This window comes from Dreissena polymorpha, chromosome 11, assembly GCF_020536995.1.
Source record: "Dreissena polymorpha isolate Duluth1 chromosome 11, UMN_Dpol_1.0, whole genome shotgun sequence".
NCBI classification, from domain to species: domain Eukaryota; kingdom Metazoa; phylum Mollusca; class Bivalvia; order Myida; family Dreissenidae; genus Dreissena; species Dreissena polymorpha.
Genome location: NC_068365.1, coordinates 49,909,036 through 49,931,726, shown reverse-complemented (window position 1 = coordinate 49,931,726; position 22,691 = coordinate 49,909,036). Strand labels below are relative to the sequence as shown.

At 43.2% G+C, this 22,691-nt stretch overlaps 1 protein-coding gene across 1 annotated transcript; it reads right to left on the bottom strand.

The window, feature by feature from the left end:
• Positions 1 to 10,614: 10,614 nt before the first annotated feature.
• LOC127849832 (uncharacterized) lies at positions 10,615 to 20,967 on the bottom strand. The gene is made up of 3 exons (XM_052382584.1): positions 20,701 to 20,967; positions 12,821 to 13,447; positions 10,615 to 12,723 (listed from the first exon to the last, which is right to left on the bottom strand). Exons 1-3 carry the CDS (start codon positions 20,965 to 20,967, stop codon positions 10,615 to 10,617), a joined length of 3,003 nt encoding a protein of 1,000 aa, XP_052238544.1.
• Positions 20,968 to 22,691: the final 1,724 nt, after the last annotated feature.

Sequence of the window (22,691 nt, the reverse complement as noted above, 5' to 3'; positions counted from 1 at the left end):
CGGCGTGCCCAAACTCACGACATCCATGGCTCAGAGCTCGTTTGATACGTACTCGGAAAAGTATTCTACAAAAAAAAAAGAAGTTAATCGCTGACTACCTGTGTCACTCGGAGAAGGTAGCAGCCAGCCACTACAAAGTCGGGTTTCAAAAAACTTCTGTCGACGCTCTGGCTGTGTTAGAGGAGATCGAGGCGGATCAGGCTGCAGAAGGCAAAGGCAACCGCGAGTCCGAAACTGTTGACGCAGCGGTTGCCCATAGCATACCTCAGGCGGTGGCGAATACGTTAGTGGATGAACGCCTGCCGCTGATCATGAGGTACCACCGTCTACGTCTGCGCGTACGCCACCGAACGCCGATGTTCTGCCAACGTCACCGAAAACGCCGAAGCACCTTAAGGTGGACCGAATTCTGGATGTCCTGAAAGACAGTGGCCGGCAATATTGCTGACCATTCCGACCCCGTCCCAATTGATTGACATGGAGAAGGCTGCTGGACGGAAGATGAAGAACGAAGAAGCGATCACCCTACAACGCTCCCTCCGGACTATACGGGACAACGATTTGGCGGAAAAATGGCCGAAAAAATTAAAAAACGAGCATAAACGACAGAAGAAGCAGTTCAAGGACATTGATGAGCCGCAGCTGATGGACAAAGACCTGTCGCGGAACAGATTCTCGGTCAAAATCAAGATCGGCACGCTCTTTAGCAAGTTTCGTGCGGCGAAAAAAACATACCAGAGCTCGTCCCTTACGCCGGACGACAACCATCTGATGGCTCTCATCCAAGAACAAAGCTGATACCTCGTAAGTATCCACCCCACCGCTGACAAAGGACAATGTGTCTTCGCCAACTCGCCTATCACAAAGGGGCAGATAGTGTGCGACTATCACGGCCAACAATTGTCGTGTGAGGAGGGTGAGAAACGAATGACGAGCCAGGACCCGCGGGACACCAACTACATGTTCTTCATGAAGGAAGGTAAGATTTGTATCTTTGCGTCTAAACAATGTTGTTGTCATTCTAGGAACAAATTCATTGCTACACCCGGGCGAGCTCTGAACCATTCGGCCAAGAGGTTCAATTTGAAGGCCAAGGCAGTGGAATTAGACGGCACTACCAGTATTCTTCTACAAGCGACCCGCGCAATAGACAAAGATGATGAGCTCCTCTTCGACTTCGGGGTCCGAAAAGGGAAAGACGGGGAAAAATAGATTGGTTGAGGAAGTAAATGTCTTGCCCCAATAGTTAAGTAATAGGTACGTATCGCCCCAATCCGACGAAAGGTAGGTAGGTAGGGTAGGTAGGTAGGTAGTTAGGTAGATAGGTAGGGTAGGTAGGGTGAAGAGCTTGACTCCTGTCCCATATATGGGACAGGAAGGCACCTTGGCGTCCCATATATGGGACAATTTTTTCACTTTTTGAGATTTGTGGTTTATTCGACGGGAAATCATCTGAAACGAAAAAAAAAACATCAAAAACCCGTGATCTGCATCATCATTTATGACATATGGCGACTTCCCTGTCCGACTTGTGTCCCATATATGGGACACGGATGATAAAAAGTGGGACATTAATATAACATGTGCAGATTATTGTTTAATTCGACTGGAAATCACCTGAAACGAAAAAAAACACATCAAAAACCCGTGATCTGCATCATCATTTATGACATATGGCGACTTCCCTGTCCGACTTGTGTACCATATATGGGACACGGATGATACAAAGTGGGACATTAAAATAACATGTGCAGATTATTGTTTAATTCGAATGAAATCATTTGAAACGTATGAAAACCATCGAAAAATGTGATTTGAATAGTAAATTATGAAATACGGCCTTTGCATTGTCAGAATCTATGTCCCATTTATGGGACATTTTGGACTTAGTCATTTTCGAGCGTTTTTGGACTTGGTCGTTTTGGACCCTGCATGTAGCAGATTGTTTTATTGGGTAAAGAAACGAAAGAAAACCATCGAAAAAGGTGATTTGAATAGTGAATTATGATATACGGCCTTTGCATTGTCAAAATCTATGACCCATTTATGGGACATTTTGGACTTAGTCATTTTCGAGCGATTTTGGACTTGGTCGTTTTGGACCCTCCGTGTAGCAGATTGTTTTATTGGGTAAAATGTCGCCTGTAAACAGCGCAAAAGCGCGTCAATCCCTAATGTGGCTTCCTGGAACAGCAGGGAACGGTCCTAAGCCCGTGAAAACACAGAAGGGGGAGTAATAGCCGGAACAATCCGCTGTACTTCTTAATAATTCTTAATAATTAATAAATCTTAACAACATGGTACGGTTGCTTCTTCTTCGCCGCGACAAGGTTTTCGACGAATGCTTCGAGGAATGATAATGTTCCTCTATCCATCTCTTTTTCAATATCTGAAATATAATAGCAATAAATTAAATACATTACAGTACATACGTCGTCTAACTTTGTGTTGAGTGCGCCACTTTCTGACGCTTGTAAGCGCTAAACAAGACAAGACAATGGTACACGTCTTCTAGATCGCGACTTCCACAATACAAACAATATCTTTCGTTTCTTGGTATATTACTAGAGCCATAACGGCCCGTATGAATTCTTAATGAGTGTGCACAAATCCTTAAGCGTGTAACTCTTGTAAGCGCTAAACAGACCGTTCCCTGCGTTCCTTCTATCAGGGTAAAATGATTCCACTGGAAAATAACCACGGAAGATATTACAATACAATATAAATATACGCAATATAATACAATATAATATATAATACAATACATATAATGCGAAAAAACATCTCGAAAAGGTTCTCTGCGACGCATGTTCAGGAAGGAAGCTCCCTGAACGGATTGTCACAGCATACCTTTAATTTTTCAATCCTATCTGCCTGAATCGGCAACTAAAAATTAAAAGACGTCTGCATTCCGTCTTTACGCAATCCTATCATGCTCGGTGGTAGTGTTCCGCTATCCATCTCTTTACACAGCAGTAGTCTGTGCACATCTCCGACGGGTGGTAGTGTTCCGCTATCTCTTTGTCGATGTCTGAAGTTGAAATATAATAACAATAAATTAAATTAAAGTACATACGTCCATGTTTCCTCGTAAACTATCTCCACTGATATTTTCATCTTCCGAATCATCGTCTATGGGAATGCAGTCTATCTTCCGTGCGTTCCGTTAACTGACATTCTGATTAGGTACTCTCGATTTCTGAAATATAATAATAAATTAAATATATTTTCATCTTCGGTTTCATCGTCTTTCTCCTGCCCGTTCCCTGCGTTCCGTCTGCCAGCTGCATTCGCCCGTCTAATACTCCCTAATGTGGCTTCCTGTGAACTTGTTCGCAGGAAACGGTCCAAAGCCCGTTAAAACACAGATGGGGGAGAAAATGTTAAGTAACAGTTACCGTTAAGCACCAAGAGAACGTATAATAAAGCGTTCTTATCATACTCATATCTTAATAACAAGAACGACGGTCCCGCTGTGCAGGTTTGGGGCTTTTTATACTTTGCAAATTTCGCTCGAAATGTTCGCTGAAAACGGCTAAGTCCGTAAAAAACCTACGGTGCCGCTGATCGTGGTCGTATATATTCATACTTGTAACATGTTCGCTGAAAACGGCTAAGTCCGTAAAAAACCTACGGTGCCGCTGATCGTGGTCGTATATATTCTTACTTGTAACAATTTCAAAGAACGACGGTCCCGCTATGCAGGTTGGGTGCTTTTTATACTTGGCAATTTTCGCTCAATATGTTCGCTAAAAACGGCTAAGTCCGTAAAAAATCGACTTTTTGTTTAAATGAAGGAGCCCGGCAATGGTGGGTGCAAAAGACGCGGCTTGGCTAGGCCTCGTATCGGGCATCATCGCCTGGCTGCCAACGCCGAGCAGTATATTTATTTTTTGAATTTTAGTAATCGGCGCCTGAGAGAAAAAAAACCCGCAATGTCCCGAATTTGGGACATTTACCAAGAATTTTCCCCAGGTCGCCGACTGCAAAATAACGCATTAGAAATGCTAAACCTATATGAAAAGCGTTTAAATCTCGCGAGAATATACACATACATTTAAATATTTATTTGATTTGTGTTTGACGTTCTGTGAAAATGGTGCTTATTGTATAACATATTTGTTTTAATTAAAAACAGCAACAGCCTTTGTTATACCAATATCATTTTAGTGGTTTAATTTGAGCGTAAGCGGCATTTGGCGTTGCTAGGGCAACGTTATCGGCACTATATAAGCGATTACTGAATCGCAGGAGTCTAATTTGATCGAAAGAAATGGCAGAGAACAAGACAACGACTACACTTGTAAATCAAGCCGGGGCACATACCTTGGTGCTAGTACATGATGCCCATGCTTACGCAAAGTTGAGCGAATTTGTTGCAAACATGTTTGCACGAGAAATTTGCGTATTGGGCGATCTTGGGTTTGCGTTTTACTCGTCCGCTGACGCCTGCGTGGCAATCCAAGCCCTAAGACAAAATGGCATAGACTTCACGGTCTTCATGCGGGTAGATATCTAGACCAAAATCCGGCCCGGTTATATACAAACAGACTCCCTACCCTTAGTAGGTAGAGTCACATTTATATCTGTGCTTCTTCGAAGCAAAGCGGCCGGCCTCTGAGTCGACCACTGTCAGTGCGGAAAAAAAACGCAATGTCCCGAATTTGGGACATTTACCAAGAATTTTCCCCAGGTCGCCGACTGCGAGGTACTTCTTATTGGTAAAAAGTCGCCTGTAAATGGCAAAATAACGCATTAGAAATGCTAAATGCCCATTAAAAGCGTTCTAATCTCGAGAGAATATATAAATACATTGATGTATTTTGATGTTGAATTTTCTTGACTTACTCGATATAGACCGTATTTGGACTTTGTCGTTTGAGACCGTCCGTGTTGGACATAGTGTTTTTATGAATGAACAGTCGCCGGTAAACATTTACAAAACGCATAAAACAGCCTAAGAACTATTAAAAAGCGTTCTATTCACTTTGCAACATATACTAATACCTTGATAAGAAACCGGCGCCTGAGGGAAAAAAAACCCGCAATGTCCCGAATTTGGGACATTTACCAAGAATTTTCCCCAGGTCGCTGACTGCGAGGTACTTCTTATTGGAGAAAAGTCGCCTGTAAATGGCAAAATAACGCATTAGAAATGCTAAATGCCCATTAAAAGCGTTATAATCTGGAGAGAATATATAAATACATTGATGTATTTTGATGTTGAACTTTCTTGACTTACTCGATATAGACCGTTTTTGGACTTTGTCGTTTAAGACCGTCCGTGTTGGACATAGTGTTTTCGTGAATGAACAGTCGCCGGTAAACATTTACAAAACGCATAAAACAGCCTAAGAACTATTAAAAAGCGTTCTATTTGCTTTGCAACATATACTAATACGTTTATAAGAAACCGGCGCCTGAGAGAAAAAAAAAACGCAATGTCCCGAATTTGGGACATTTACCAAGAATTTTCCCCAGGTCGCTGACTGCGAGGTACTTCTTATTGGTGAAAAGTCGCCTGTAAATGGCAAAATAACGCATTAGAAATGCTAAATGCCCATTAAAAGCGTTCTAATCTCGAGAGAATATATAAAGGCATTGATGTATTTTGATGTTTTACATTTATCAATATAAAGCAATTAATGACAAACTTCAAAACATGCCAAAATCTGTGAAAAGGCCCCTTTAAATGGTTTGAATGACCATGGTTCTTTGGGGTTCAGCGTTTTCTAATTCTTATATTATACCGAACATTTTTATGCAGAAAAATGTCAATAGAAATAAAAATAAATAACACAAAATAAATTCCATAAATATGTATCAGTTTCTATTCATAATACGTACCGTATTATTGTTGTGCGCGAGTTGTCTCCCTGCAAATTTATGTGAGGTATACTATTATTTGATATTTCATAAATACATTTATTAATGAAAAATGGAACAAATGGTACATTTTTCAATGGAAACTATTATTGTTTATATTTGTCACCATTGGATTGTTAACGTTTTTGTACAATATAACAACATTCAATTTTCAATGGTTAGTAGCGGTACATTCATGATAGTGTTGAATCAACATCTAAACAAAAAAAGAATAAGTTGGTCTAATGGTCAATAGGCATCTTATTGCACATAGGTCAACCAGTGAAATCACAGATGCTACATGCAAAACGTCTAAACGAGGCATTCGAAGATATAGGAAGATCGTATAAGCCTTCGGCTTCGGTCCATATACTATTTGGGGCTGCCTGGCTGGTCACTATTCTGCCATAGGGCCCTCAGTGAGGTTTTCTATTTCTTAAGTGTGCCTTTAGCTGTTATTATATTAAACAAACACCTATTTTTTAATTATAATACTTAACTGAAATGTTAACAATGTGCGTTTGATAAAAAAAGAAAAAAAGTAAGATATGGAAATAACATCCCAGCTCCCCTCTTTACTCAGCACTTGACTATTGTATGTTTATAATATAGCTAAAATACGTCTTATGTAATTGAATATTGAGACACTTAGAATGTTTTGAGTTGTGGCAATTTGAAAATACATACATACCTGCATACCGTCGTACAAATCTACGTATACACCTACATAACTGCATACGTACATACATACCTCGCCATGGTAGAGTAATAAATTGTGATCTTCCCCATCTGTGTTTACACGGGCTTTGGACCGTTCCCTGGGAACAAAACGTTCTATTGTTCACAGGAAGCCACATTAGGAGTGACGCATCGCCAGCTCCCCACCCTCGAACCGAAAAAGACTGCTTTCGATCCGGGGGTGTCATCTACCTACCTACCCCCCCTAACCTACCCCTAACCTACCCCCTAACCTACCTACTACCCTACCCTACCCCCTATCCTACCCTACCCTACTCTACTATACCCTACCCTACCCCCTATGATACGCCCTAACCTACCACTAACCTGTCTCTACACCCTACCTTACCCCCTACCCTACCCCCAAACATCCCCCCTAACCTACCCCTAATCTACCTACTACCCTACCCCCTATCCTATCCTACCCTACTCTAATCTACTCTACTCTACTCTACCCTTTACTACCCCACACCATACCCCCTAACCTACCCCCTAACCTACACCCTACCCCCTACCCTACCCCACCCTCTACCCTACCCCTACCCTACAAATTTGAAAATACCTACATACCTGCATACCTAGGCCCAAATATACGTATACACCTACATAACTACATACGTACATACATACCTACCCATGGTAGTGTAGGATAGTGGGTTGTGGGTAGGGTAGCGTAGGGGGTACCCTACCCTACCCTGCCCCCTTTCCTATCCTACACTACTCTTCTCTACTCTACCCTACCCTTCACTACCCCCTACCATACCCCTTAACCTACCCCCTTACCTGATACTACTTATATAACTATTAATAATCACTTACCCGCCGGATCCATCCCAGACTTAAACTGAGTCAGCATCAAACCAATCTTCACCATGCTTGCCGTCGACCTTATTCGCCTTCGCCGCGGCCATTGCGGCCAGTGTAACCTCACCTTGCTGAGCGTCGACCCTATTCGACCTCGCAACGGCCAGTGTATAGGTTAAGCCTTTCTGCATGGCGAGCAGTCGTCTGGTAGCCCACGCTTGCCACACGATCAAGCATATCAATCCGATCAGTCCTGCGCTTCCTAGCCCCGTGTGCAGGTTACCTTTGAGTGAGAAATAGTCACTGACATCACGGTCTTTCTCTGTCTTTGCCATGAGTTGATGAGCCCGTTGTTGCAGGGTTGACAAGTCTTCCTCTACTCCTGCCTGAGATTTCAAATATTCCCTTGTTATATTATCAAACGAATATTCTGCCGAGGTGATGACGTCCTGTTGGTACACGCTGCTGGGAAAGTGAATATTTAACTTTAACGTGCTGTCCAGTCTAGTCTTTAGTACATGAAGATTAGTTAGGTGTATTTTGGAGATGTCGTTGCCGTCTTTATTGTTCTGGCAAGTCCGTCTACTCGGCGCGACTATGTTTGCGGCGAACGGCGTGGAAATCATGCAGTTACATGGTAGTCTAACCATGCAAAACGTGCATCCGCTTTCGAGTGTCGTCGGCTTCCCGTGGCACGTTTTAGTGAAGTCCTTGACGTCCACGAAAAGGACCCTTCCGTTCGCCAAAGGCCGCGCGATGGGACGTCGACTTTCAGGTACAATCACCCTAAGGCAGTTTGACTCAACCTTTCGCTGGTCGTCCATCCAGACTGCCGCGATACATGCTGTTGAAGTGCTCACTAGCTGCGCGTTGAGGACTAAATCGCAGACGCGGTGATGCTTGCCGGTGCACTGGGCTATATCTTCGGTGTCGATTGCCTGAAACACCACCTCTTCTGTCCGGTAGGCGGTGGATGAGTCGGCCATGAAGTGCGCGGGAAGGTCTTTTATCAAAACGGTGTGGTTCTCAAATGGCACGCCGAAGACTAGCACCCTGTAGAGGTCCATGTCTGTCTTCATGCCAACGGGGACCTTAAGAGTAACCCATATATCTCGGTCGCCGACAATGTGGGTCAAGAACGTGGCAGATCCATAGTACCAAGTCGGGTCGCGTTGCAGGATGCGTAATGGAGACCCGGCTTTTTTCAAGGTATCTTCCAATTGATCAATGACTCTGGCGATGTCCACGGGTTTGATTAGATGGTAAGGCAGATTACCAGCTGCAAGGTGGTAAAGACCCGCCTGGAGTTCCGTCAGATACTGAGCTATTTCTGCTGACCCTGTCACCATTTTGATATTCTCCTCCAAAGCCTGCTCCAGTACATTGATGCGCTGCTCCGTCATATTCTCGAAAGAATGAAGATTCCGCTGGATGGACGTCATGCCTTCCACAGTCCGGTTGATGAACCACTCCATATTGGCCATTTTCCGGCTGCTTAGCGACATGTACGACTCGAAATGTTGCAGGTGAGAAACCAAGTCGTTTTGCAGACCTTGCCCGGCCGCGATCAATCGGTTGACCTTATCGGCAATCTTCTGGACGTCATCTTGTGTTGCCGTGCCGAAGAGAGACTTGCTGAGGTCCCCGATAAAGCCAAAGGGGCGTTCCGTATATTCCGGCTACGCTTGCTGGTTAGATCTAGCTCGGGTATGGTGTCCATAGCTCGCCGTCTAAGGTTATCCACCCTGGTCTGAAGTAGCTCGGCAATGACCTACATAACGATTCATATCGTTAACATTTGTTTTATAATAAATACGTGTCACTAGAAGATAGTTACTGTTATAAGTATTATAAGCATCATTATTGTTTTATTATTATTACCGATGAAATACGCATACTAATACGCTACTGTTAATGCCACAACTTCTACTACTACTATTATAATAAACACGTATTACTAGAAAATGGTTACTGTTATAGATATAATAATCATCCTTATAATTTTAATTTTATAATTTTATTATTATTACTTATTAAAGGCATATACTACTACATGAGTCGCGTTGTGAGAAAAGGCAATTCAGGCGTAAAACTGTGCGGACTGCACAGGCTAATCTTGGACGAAACTTCACGCACATGCATTAAGCCCGGTTTTCTCACGACGCTCCTCATATGTTGTTGTTACTGCACTGGGCATTATGCATGTGCGTAAAGTGTCGTCCCAGATTAGCCTGTGCAGTCCGCACATGCTAATCAGGGACGACACTTTCCGCTTTTATTACATTTGTCGTTTAAATGAGGTCTCTTATTAGCAAAAAGGCAATTTAGGCGTAAAGTGTCGTCGCAGATTAGCCTGTGCGGACTTCACAGGCTAATCTGGGATGACACTTTACGCACATGCATTAAGCCCGGTTTTCTCACGAAACCTACCCACTACCCTACCCCATAACCTACCCCATAACCTACCTACCTACCGTATTTACCTACCCTACATACACTACCTACACTACCTAACATTTTATTTAAGACTTGTACAAGTACATCGTTTTCAAAACATATACATATATAATACATAAAACAACATGACATAGCATTAAGTGAAAGGGTTATACACACTTATTAGTTAAACAATGCATAATCGAGAATTTATTCGGAGATGAACTGTGTTTCAGTTATTAACAAAATTGTGTGTGCCTCTGTAGTAAAGAGCGTCCTTAACAAACTTACAAAGATTATTTATATCTATCTTATAACATGAGGTCAAAAGTTGTGTAAATTTAAATACAGAAGGTTTAACATAGTAATATTGTTTAATATATTTCTTTCTTATTACAGTAAAACACTTGCATACAATAACAAAATGGTACTCGTCCTCAATATCGCTATATAACATATTTGTTTAAATTTAAAACAGCGACAACAAATATAAAATAAAACATTAACAGTTTTACCGTATTTACCTACCCTACCTAACAACCCGAACCATCAAACCAAAAAAACGGATCGGGTTTGTCATCTTACTACCTACCTACTTACGATACTTACCAACCTACCATATATACCGCAAATACCGACCTACCGTACCTACGTGCCTACCATACCTACAACATCTATATACTATACCTACCATCTGTTCGTAGTCACAGATGGGTCCTTAACCCGGCCTACCCTACCTACCCTATCACTTACCTATTCGGGGCAAGATCTTTACTTTTTCAGCCAACCTATATCTTCCCCATCTTCTCCTCTTCGGACCCCATAGTCGAAGAGGAGCTCCTTGCCTGCTTTTATGTCGCGAATCGCAGTCAGCAGGACCACGGTTGTACCGTCTAAGTCAACGGCCTTCGGCTTCACGTTCCACATCTTGGCCGAATGGTTCATTTGCCGCCCGTAAGTCTTCATGAATTCCGCCCTGGAATGACAACTACATTGATTAGATGCATCAATACATATCTTACCTTCCTTTAAAAACAGCATGTAGTTGGTGGCCTGGGGGTCCGTGCTCCTCATTCGTTGCTCTCCCTCCTCCGACGAAATCGTCTGGCCGTGGTAATCGCACACCACCTGTCCTTTGGGGATTGACGAGTTGGCGAAGACACCTCTCCCTTTGTTGGCACTGCTGCGTAGACAAACGTAAGGCCAGCTCTGTCCTTTGATGAGGGCCCTCATATCATCGCTATCCGGATTCAGGGACGAGCTCTGGTAGGTCTTTTGCATGGACCGAAACTTGGACAACAGTACGCTCTCCTTGATTTTGACGCCACACTTGTTCCTCGTTAAGTCTGCGGCCGTCAACGTAGGTGCAAGCAGGTCCTTGTACGGCACATTCTGTCTTTTCTTCTCGTTCTTCAAAAGACGAATGGCCATGTTGTCCGCCAGAGCGTTGTCCCGCATGGTCCGGAGGGAGCGCTGTATGGTTGCCGCATCGTCTGTGCTCATCTTACGTCCAGCAGCCTTCTCCATGTCTATCAATTGGGTAGGGGTGGGAATGGTCACGTCGGCGATATCCCCGGCCACTTTCTCCTTCAGTTGGTCCATGATGCGCTCCACCTTGATGTCCTTCGGCGTCTTCGGTGATTTCGGCAAGACGGCTTTCGGTGGAGTGGCCGTGGACGGTGGTACCTCCTGCTCAGCGGCAGGCGTCACATCGACTGATGTTGTCGCCACCGATCGAGGTACGCTATGGGCAACCGCTGCGTCCACGGTTACTGACACGCGGTTGCCTTTGCCGTCCACGCCCGGATCCTCCTCGATCGCCTCCAAAGCAGCCAGAGCGTCAATCGACGTTTTCGCAAACCCGTGCTTGTAGTGGCTTCTTGCTACCTCCGCCGAATGGCACAGGTAGTCGGCGACTAACTTCCTCTGGGCTTCAGGCCTTGATTCAACCCACGTCTCCCACGCGCACCGAGCCGTTGATGAGGTGATTTTGGCAACCCTATACTGCTTCTGTAGCTTCTCGATCCCGTCGCTGACCTTCTTGAAATGGCGCCCGTCGCTCTGCGTGAAGAAATACGGGTGTGTCGCATTCTTCAGATGGAAGATGATGGTGCGCACGTACCTGAAATATAAATAAAAAAAATCAGTCCAGTAGGAATTAAGGGCAATGCGGCAGTCCTGCGTGACGTTCGTCTTATGATTGGCCACATGAACTACAATGTGTGGGTTGCCAAGGTCAGACAATGTCCGCTCGCCATTATACGCCGCCTGAAACTCGCTGCCATGCATATTTTCGGCTGCGCCGACACGTATACCCTGGCCCAGACACAGATAGGCCGTGATATATCGGTTTATGAAGGCTACCCTTGTCTTGGTTAGAATCGGTCCGGAGTCGTCCTTCTTCTTTCTCAGTTCATCCATCGCTCTATCGAAGTCGTCTTTGGCAACCGTTAGGACTCTCTTCACTTCGGCTGGTGCAGGTGGCATCGGCTTCGAGTTCATCTGTCTTTTGTGGAGTTCAAACACACCTGAATCTAGACCAGAACGCGAGTTAGAAATATGGATTTGAAGACAAGAAAGCCTGTTAAACTCACGTTGATCGTTACTTACCAACAGTAGGTCCATGTCAATGTTCACGTACTTCATGAATTGCATGAAGTTCTTCGTGTAATTTAACACGGTTTTGATATTTACATCCATTTTGTCAAACCATGCAAGAAGCTTCTCGTAACCGGCCAACGACAGGTAAGTCGTTTTGAAATCTTGCGCTGTGATGCCCTGTAGCCCCATCATTTTCCACGTCATCCTCGTCACGTCGGCCAGGCTGTTGTTAATCGCTGCTTCGGACGTATGCGCTTTCCGTTGGTGCGAGCGGAAGTTCTGGAATGATAGACAAAATTGGGTCATATCTAAATGATAGCTATACAAGCGAGAACACGAGCATTTCATACCGCGTATGACACCGATGTCTACCTACCCTAAATATAGGCTGGTCAATAAACGGCTGGGGAACATCGTAGAAGCCATTTTCCTTCAATCTTCTCCTGAGGTCTGCGGTCGGCAGTCGCCCGTTTGCTGACAGGACGCGAGTGCCTCCACCGTTTGCGGAAGTCGAAGGCTGGCAGGTAGCGACATCTGTAGCGGCGTCACCGATAGGAGAAATTCCGGAGTCCGGCTCATCCTCAGAATCACTTGAAGAAAAGATTACCCGCCGTCTTGATTTGCTTCCAGACGGCGGTATAACCTCGGCATCAAGATCGCTTTCCGGGGACGACAGCGGGCGCTTCTTGGTGCGGGCGTCCTCCTCGTCGCTCTCCGGGGCCCGACTGACCGTGGCCGCTTTCTGTTTGCCGCCGCCAGCCTGCACTGCCTTCTTTGGTGGAGATAACTTAAATGGTGACCTTTGAGCCTTAGGCGCTGGTGGAGATCTAGTGAACAACGACTTTGACAGCGGCAGACGCTGCTGTTTTCCTGGCTGTTGTTCCCGCTCGACTTGCGGAAAGCGCCGTTTCACCAAGCGACAAGCAGGCTCCACCGGGTGCGTCCATACACCAAACTCTGTGGGGATTATATCATGCCCCCAGTCCTCAAGGATGCCGTACACCTAATGTAGAAACATTTCCATATTAATTATATGAACAGTTGACACAGATTCAAGATATGAATAGAAGTACATCCAAGTAGATGAATTATGAGCGTCATGAGAAAACCGGGCTTAATGCATGTGCGTGAAGTGTCGTCCCAGATTAGCCTGTGCAGTCCGCACAGGCTAATCTGGGACGACACTTTACGCCTAAATTGCTTTTTTGCTAATAAGAGACCTAATTTATTAGAAAAATGTCATAAAAGCGGGAAGTGTCGTCCCTGATTAGCCTATGCGGACTGCAAGGCTAATCTGGAACGACACTTTACACACATGCATTATGCCCAGTTTTCTCACAACGGGAATCATATATTAAAACCAATTTTCTTAAAGTAAAATTCATTTTAATTATTAAATACTTACCTGTTATCTCTAGCTTACCCCTTTCCAATGGAGTTATTTCATCCGGAAAATATTCAAGCGCTGGGAATCGTCCACCTCTATAAAGAATCCAAATCAGGTTAAACATAGTACAATGCAACCTAACAGGAAATCAAGAACCACAACTCATCTTTCCTTTACGCAAACATAAAAAAGCGATGAGCGGGGTGGGAGGTGGGACTTACCAATAACAGGTAAGTATTTAATAATTAAAATGAATTTTACTTTAAGAAAATTTGTTTTAATATCATAAATACGTTACCTGTTATCTCTAGCTGATTTTGCAGCTGCGGCGGGAAGGTTCGCATATTTTTTCCCATCACAGCAGAACCCATATAGAGGGTTTCCAGCCAGAGATAGTAGAATCACGTCATCTTATAATCTTTGTTAGTACAGTATAGTTCTTAATTCTTTGACTGCACCAGTGTACTTACGCCATAGAAGAAACTACAGTTTTAGCCACTACAAGAGGACCCAACTTATACAAATTGTCTTGTTGGCACTCAAGAGAACGAAGATAAAAAGAGGAGAAGGTGGTCGGATTCCTCCAGAAAGCAGCTTGAAGCACTTCAGATAGTGGGGTCTGATTAATATAAGCCCACGAAGCCGAAAGAGCTCTTAATTCATGCGGTCTTATCTTAAACAGGGATAAATCCCTCGATGAAAGAGAAGAATAAGCTTTCCTTATAGTCGAGGCTATCCAACGAGAAATAGAAGCCGCAGACACATCGCCCCCCCCCCCTTTTTTAATGGAATGAAAAGTCTCTTGCGAGAACCTCGAATAGACTTTACTTTTTTAAGGTAGAACTTCAAAGCCCTGACCGGGCAAAGGAGTCTATCATCATCTTCATGTCCACAAGTTCTAGATAGACTTGGAACTTTGAAGGGTTTGGAAGCCATAGAGGGGAGTTGATTTTAAGCAAGGAATCCTGACTGACATAACAATGTAACGGATCCATCAGAAGAGTCAAAACGAAGATGACTATCCTCGATAGAAAGAGCATGAATTTCACTTCTCCGTTTGGCTGAAGCCATAGTAAGAAGGAAAACGGTCTTCCATGTTATGAATTGTAATGAAGCCTGATCAAGAGGTTCATAGGGAGCCTTAATAAGCGAACCTAGCACACACGCTAAATCCCATTTAGGAGCAAGTGTACGAGATAGAGGACGACTAAGTTCCATAGATCGAACAAGTTCTGAAATAGCTGGATCAGCATAGACTTGTGAAGACTTAGTGAAAGCCAATGTATGCGAAATCATAGATCTGTATCCTTTGATGGAACTAAGAGAAAGTTCTTATCATCAAAAAGATAAATGAGAAATTCCGCTATTCGTCTAGCAGAGGTATTGAGGGGATTAATTTTCCCTCGAAAACACCAATTTGGAGAAGAGTTTCCAACGAGCATCATAGACTGCTCTGATGGATTTTCTCCTTGCCGAAGCAACGAGGGTTGAAGCCCTGACAGAAAAACATTTCTTCTGCAAAGATTGCCTGATAACGGCCAGACGTGTAAGTGGAACACTTTTGGGTCCGCATGTAGTCTGCCGCTTTGAGACAGAAGATCTGACCTGTGAGGAAGATTCCTGGGATAATCGTACAGGAGACTGAGAAGATCGTTGAACCAAGATCTTCTGAGCCACCAAGGGGCAATCAGGAGTATCCTGCAAGAGCTCACCCTGATTTTCCCCAATATTTGGGGAATTAGAATGGGTGGGGGATAGGCGTAAGCGTCCAGTTGGTCCCACGCGAACGAAAGCGCGTCGATTGCTCACGGTGCTGGATCATAAACTGGACTCACATACAGAGGAAGTCTGTGATTGTGTCTGGTCGCAAATAGATCGACCAGGGGATAACCGAACTTGAAAAAGATCTGGTTGGTCACTTCTTGATGAAGTGTCCACTCCGATGGAAGTAACTGGTGTTTGCGAGACAAACCATCCACCAGGGCGTTGAGGCGACCTGGAAAATATTATGCCAGAAGATGAATGTTGAGTGTTCTGCAAAGAACAAGTAATTTTCTGGTTTCCAGATACAGGGATTGAGAATGTGTTCCCCCCTGTGCCTGGATGTAAGCCACCACAGATGTGTTGTCTGTTGACACCATCACACAAGAGTCTCGAAGATGTGATTGGAAATGAGATACAGCTAGAAATACTGCTCGCATTTCTAGATTGTTGATATGTAGGTGAGATTCCTGATGAGACCACAACCCTGAAATTATCAGACTGAGAGGTTCCAGGTGAGCACCCCACCCTTCCTTGCTCGCATCCGTTATTAAAGATAATGACGGTTGTGGAGGAAAAAGGGTACTCCTGCCAACAGAGTCTCCTCGTCCAGCCACCACTGAAGATGAGACCTAAAGGAGGGAAGGATTGGAATCTGTGTTAATAGATTGCCTGAAGACCATTTCCAACAAGCTGAGAGATAGTGCTGAAGAGGACGTAGGAAGAGACGTCCCAACTGCACAAAGTCTGCTACTGAGCTCAAGATACCGTTGAGAGAGAGGAATTCTTGAGCTGTTATATGAGATTGGGACAAAACCCAGTTGACCTTCATCAGAAGGTCTGATATACGTTGAAAAGACACTCTGACCCGATTGATGTGGGTCAAGAAATTCATTCCCACAAACGTAAAGTCCTGTGAAGGAATGAGGTCTGATTGGTCTGCATTGAGAAGGAGCCCTAACGAGAGGAGTTCCTTCCAAGAGAATTCTAGGTTGTACAGAAGCAATTGACGATCGAGCTGGTGTAAGAGCCAGTCGTCGAAATACTAAAGAAGAATAATCCCGTGAACTCTGAGGTTTGATCCGACTGCCGACATTAGTTTGGTATAAACTCGTGGGGCTGTCGCCAACCCGAAAGGCATAGACTGGAACTGGTAGACTTGGCCTTGAAAGGCGAATCGCAAGTACTTCCGGTAGTTGGGATGTATAGGAACATGGAAGTAAGCATCTTCCAGATCCAAAGACACCCCCCAGTGCAGGGGTTTGATGGATTCCCGTATGAAAGAAGGAGTCTCCATTTTGACAGTTGGTTTGAGGAGATACATGTTGAACACTTTTAAATCTATTACTGGTCTCCAAGAACAATTTTTCTTTTGAATAAGAAAAAGACGACTGTAAAATCCTGGAGAATAAGGATCTTGAACCCTTTCTACCGCCTGTTTTTCCAAGAGCCCGAGAATGGACTCTGGAATATGTGGATGCCGAGATACCAGCTCTATAGGGACGCGAGAAAGTGGAGGCCTTTTTTCGAATTGAAAAGTCAGGCCTTTTATCACAAGAGAATGAACCCATGCGTCTGAAGTAATTTGAAGCCATCGATTTGAGAAGTGGAAAAATCTGGCCCCGACTGGTATTTCCGGCATCGGAGGTTGTGGCGGTAGAAAGGGAAGGGCCCTAGGGCTGATAAGCAGGAGGTGCGCCCCTGCCGGTAGAAGGTTTGAAATTCCTCTGTCCCGGCTTGGGTTTGCCCTTTTTCCCAGAATCTTTATTAGAAGACTTGTGTGACAAAAAAGGCCTGTTATAGGAAGACTGCCTATTAGGACCTGACCGTGGATTAAAAGAAGGCTTTTTAGAGAAAAGGTTATTTCTCTTAACCGTCTTGAATGCTGGAACTGCTGGTGGCCTAGAAGCAGGATGCTTAAAGACCCCTTGGCGTTGTCCAGAGTTGTTTCTAGCTAAAGAAGCATGAAGCTGGTCATACTTGTCAGCTGTGATTGCTTCTTGTATCCTTCCACCAAAAAGGAACCCTGATGTGAGAGGAGCTGTTCTGAGCGAGTTCATACCAGGTTCCAACAGAAAATCTTTAGGTAAATAAGTAAGGATAAGATCTCTACGAATCCTTAGCATCTCGGACATTGAAGAAGCAGAAGTGTGAGATAAGGCCAGTGTGGTCCGTGAGAGATGAATTAACAAATCACGGAGTTCCTCCGGAACAGATTCCGACCAATCACACATCATTTGTAAAATTGTCGCTAGCATAAAGTCAATTTGGTTAGTCAAACCTAATGATCTACGTTCCCTCATTTCCCAAGTTTCCAACATTGAAAACGGAACAGAAACTGAATTGGAACCACTTGGCATTACAAGAGATAGCTTGCTTATGTCCGGATCTGGAACCGGAAGTTTTGAAAAATCCAACCCAGATGTTGCATGTGGTACAGGAGGTTTGTAACTTTTACTACCTTTCTGGTGTTTTGGATCAGCTAGTTCCTTAGGAATTTTCCATGTTTCTCCTCGTTTTGGAATAGTCGTATTAGCTGATTCCAATGATTGAAGAACAGATAGAACAGTAGAACCAATGGGAAGTCGCGGGTCAGGACGAGCCGTCGACTTAATAACCCTGTTGGGATCAAATGTACGAAAAAGTTGTTCTGTCACAGAAATCGTCGCATTTGAAGACAGTTCAGCAGGTCTTGGACAGTAATCTTCACCAAGAGTACGAAACATCAGTTCATAGATCTTACCAATCGGAGCTAAATATTGATCCGTCTCAACATTAGATTCTGCATCTGAATCAGCCTCACAGCGGTGTGTATAGAATCAGCAGGAACAGAAGTTAGAATATCTTGTACCGGATTGTAATTGTCTGGTAACAGCGAATGATCATCCCCGACGTCAGTAAACTGATAATGTAAACCGGAAGATGGTAAATTATCAGCATTTATCGGTACAAAATGTCCCGTCGAATTCTGTATCCATAGTGTATCAGGATTCGACAGGGTAGCTGTAGGGGGTACACGACTAGATACGGTAGATGATACCCGTGGTGTTGACACTGACGCCGTAGTGGTGAGATGAGCTCCTGAAGATGCAATACGTGTGGCAGTCAACGTTGGAACCGACACATTTGGCATGGAAACATGCGATTCCATAACGGAATACGATGGTGAACGACTATACGAATGGTAGGTCCGATGCTGTCTACGTGAACGTTGCCGACGTCCTCGTTTCCTGCAATGTCGAGATCTGGATCGGCTGCGCTGTCGAGATGTGGATCGGCTGCGATGAGATTGAGATTTTTTGGAATACCGTCTCCGTGAGTGACGACGTGATCGCTTATGAGCGCCGCGACGATGATAACTGCTCGACGAAGAAGAGCGTGTCCGATGTCCACTCCTTGATGAAGACGATGTATTCGACGACGAAACGGATGTAGAAGAATAAGCCGATGATGAAGACCGAGTTCTTCTTGACCGGCGATTGGTGTTATCGGTGGCAGGCCTAACTGATGACTGCTGACCGGTGACCGGACCGGTGACCGGACCGGACCGGTGATCAATGACCGGACCGGACCAGTGACAGGACCGGACCGGTAACCGGACCGGACCGGTGACCGGACCGTTGACATGACCGGACCGGTGACATGACCGGTGACCGGCCGGTCATATCATGACCGGTTACGTCACCGGACAAAGACCATAGAATGGCGGCTGCCATATGGTCTGACATTGATCCAGTCGTCCCATGATCAATGTCGCCGGTATGCATGGTGTGAGTCATAAGATCTGATGACGATCGACTGACAACAACACCATCTTGCCCGGTACCCAGTGACTGACAAAACCGCTGGTCATCCTTGACCAGTGGAGTCACCGGGTAATCAACGTCGGATGGAGGTTCGTTGCGTTTGCGGCTGATCGACGTCCTCCGGCGACCTGCTTTCGTCCATACGTCGTAAGCCCACAAATCGCAAACCGCACATTTGTTATTAAATGTGCAACCGGTACATGCCAGGCAAGTATCGTGGAAATCCCACCTTGCCTTGATATGACCACAAGAACCTCTATCCTGTAAGTTCATTCTGAAATAAAAGAAACAGAAAGAACCTACAAAAGACAAATTAATGATTATAATTCAAATAAAAAGTTAAACCACAAAATGTAAACACAAAGAACGCTGTCCAATTGACCTCAATTACTTATTGGGGAATAGGCACGAATTCCTCGTGGTTCAAGTGCTCATGACGTCATGTACATGAGCGAAGAACAAACAAAGAAACCCAGCAAAAGCAGAAATATGACAATAACTGCAACATAGAACTGCAAGTATAGAAATATAAACCGAATGATACAAATAAAAGATAAATAAACTTTATCCTTTTAAACTCCGACAAAAACACAGTGAAAAGAACACATAAGTCCTGAGCCTAAAATAGGCGTGCACATGGTTTTATCCGGAAAGGAAAGATGAGTTGTGGTTCTTGATTTCCTGTTAGGCTGCATTGTACTATGTTTAACCTGATTTGGATTCTTTATAGAGGTGGACGATTCCCAACGCTTGAATATTTTCCGGATGAAATAACACCCTTGGAAAGGGGTAAGCTAGAGATAACGTATTTATGATATTAAAATGTAACACTAACCCTACGCCTTAATTGCCTTTTTGCTAATAAGAGTCCTCATTTAAACGAAAAATGTCATAAAAGCGGAAAGTGTCGTCACAGGCTAATCTGGTACGACGACACTTTACACACATACATTATGCCCAGTGCAGTAACAACAACATATGAGGAGCATCGTGAGAAAACCGGGCTTAATGCATGTGCGTTTATTGTAGTCCCAGATTAGCCTGTGCAGTCCGCACAGGCTAATCTGGGACGACACTTTACGCCTAAATTGCCTTTTTGCTAATAAGAGACCTCATTTAAACGAAAAATGTCATAAAAGCGGGAAGTGTCGTCCCTGATTAGCCTGTGCGGACTGCACAGGCTAATCTGGTACGAAACTTTACACACATGCATTATGCCCATTTTTCTCACAACGCGACTCATATATTAAAATGTAAAATATACATTATTTACATTAACATTGTATAAACGTTTTCACATACCTCGGATGCGATGTACATCCTGTCCGCTGAATAGCATCCTTCAGGGACAGCTTTGTTGGCCTCGAATGCGGTGTAGTTGTCCTTTAGGATCTTCTTGTTTTCTTTGATGTACTCTGCCCTCCCATCTATCCCGACAGGGCATCGGGGGCATGTCATCTGGTGACGATCTAGCTTTGTTTTCGCGTCGTGCAGGCACCAATTGCAACGATACAACTTGCGATTGGGCTGTATGGCCGTCTTCAGTTGTCCAAGAATAGCCTGCGCCATCTTGTTACTACTAAAACTACTTATACTACTACTAAAAATACTACCAATAATACTACAACTGTGAACAACTAGGTAAACTACTGTTACTAAAAATAATGAGTATTACTACTAGAATTACTCAATCTACTGAGTGTATGAATTAGTGTATTAACAAAAATACTACACATATCAATATACAAATAGTATTATTATAATTTAAACTAGACTACTACGACAACTACGTCTAGTTATTAAAAAATATCAAGCTTTTCGCTGATAGATTCTCAAAATACTACTTATACTACTAAAACAAATTGTACCAAAATACTACTACTAATAATACTAATAAAATATCAAATGTTTTGCTGATAATACGCAAAGATACCTGAGCTCGAATAGTTATTCGGATCAGTTGTGTCTCTCGACTGACGATACTGCATTTTGACCATGGTTATATACACAGTGAGCCGTTTGACATCAGTTCTCTAATTGCAATTAAGCGATCAAGTCGCCATGCGGTGACAATTGAGTCGGCTTGGAGCATTGATTGGCGCGGATTACTCCATCCGATGTCGCCACGAGGTGACAATTGAGTCGGCTTGAGGCATTGATTGGCGCCAATTACTCCATCCGCTGTCAGATATTTCCATCCGTTCGTTGAGTGACAACAGATTAGCAATCAGGCCGACAATAGGTGTTTTTATCACCCGTCTCAACAGCAGGTGACACTTACTCAATTGTATTGTCAGTGCATTATGTTACCGCTACTATACGTTTGTTTCTGAAAATAACCCAAAATAATCATAACAATATATTTTATTTCAATATTGCCATCATTAAAACAAGGAAAATATAACCCAGAATGTACGTATAATATATGGTTTTATATATCAATTGCACAATTATATAACATTTAATTTAATATATTATTCATTTGTTATAAGCACGAATATACATATTTAATATTTATTATTGGTATAATGTATTCTATTAATTAATTTATATTAGAAGAAGTGGCATTAGTACTTTATAAATATAATATTAGTATTATAAATTATTAATCTTTCTACTAATTGCTTCAACATAATAATACCATAGCTTCTTATAATGGTAATAACACTTACAATACTACCAATAATACTAAAACAACTAATTAAACTAATATTATTAAAAAATAATATTAATTACTATAATATTACTACTAATTATACAAAAACTACCGCGTATACGAATAATCTTATAAATGGTTATATTATGTATCTTTTTGAAATTATAATTGAATGCCCATTAATGCAAGTTATATCATTATTATTATGTTGTATTAATATAAATGCTAATAAAAGACCTCATTTAAACGACAAATGTCATAAAAGCGGAAAGTGTCGTCCCTGATTAGCCTGTGCAGACTGCACAGGCTAATCTGGGACGACACTTTTCGCACATGCATTATGCCCAGTTTTCTCACAACGCCACTCATATATTAAAATGTAAAAAATACATTATTTACATTAACATTGTATTAATATAAGTAATAATAATAAAAATAATAGTAGTAATAGTAGCAACATCAGTTATGTTAGTAGTATAATCAGTAAAAGTAGTAGTAGCAGCAACATCAGCAGTAGTAGTAGTAGTATTAGTAGTAACAATATTCTATTAATACGTATTTCTTATAAAAGACTACTCATTGATGTTAATACTTAAAACTAATAATATTGATAAATAATAATTGTGAATAGTATAGT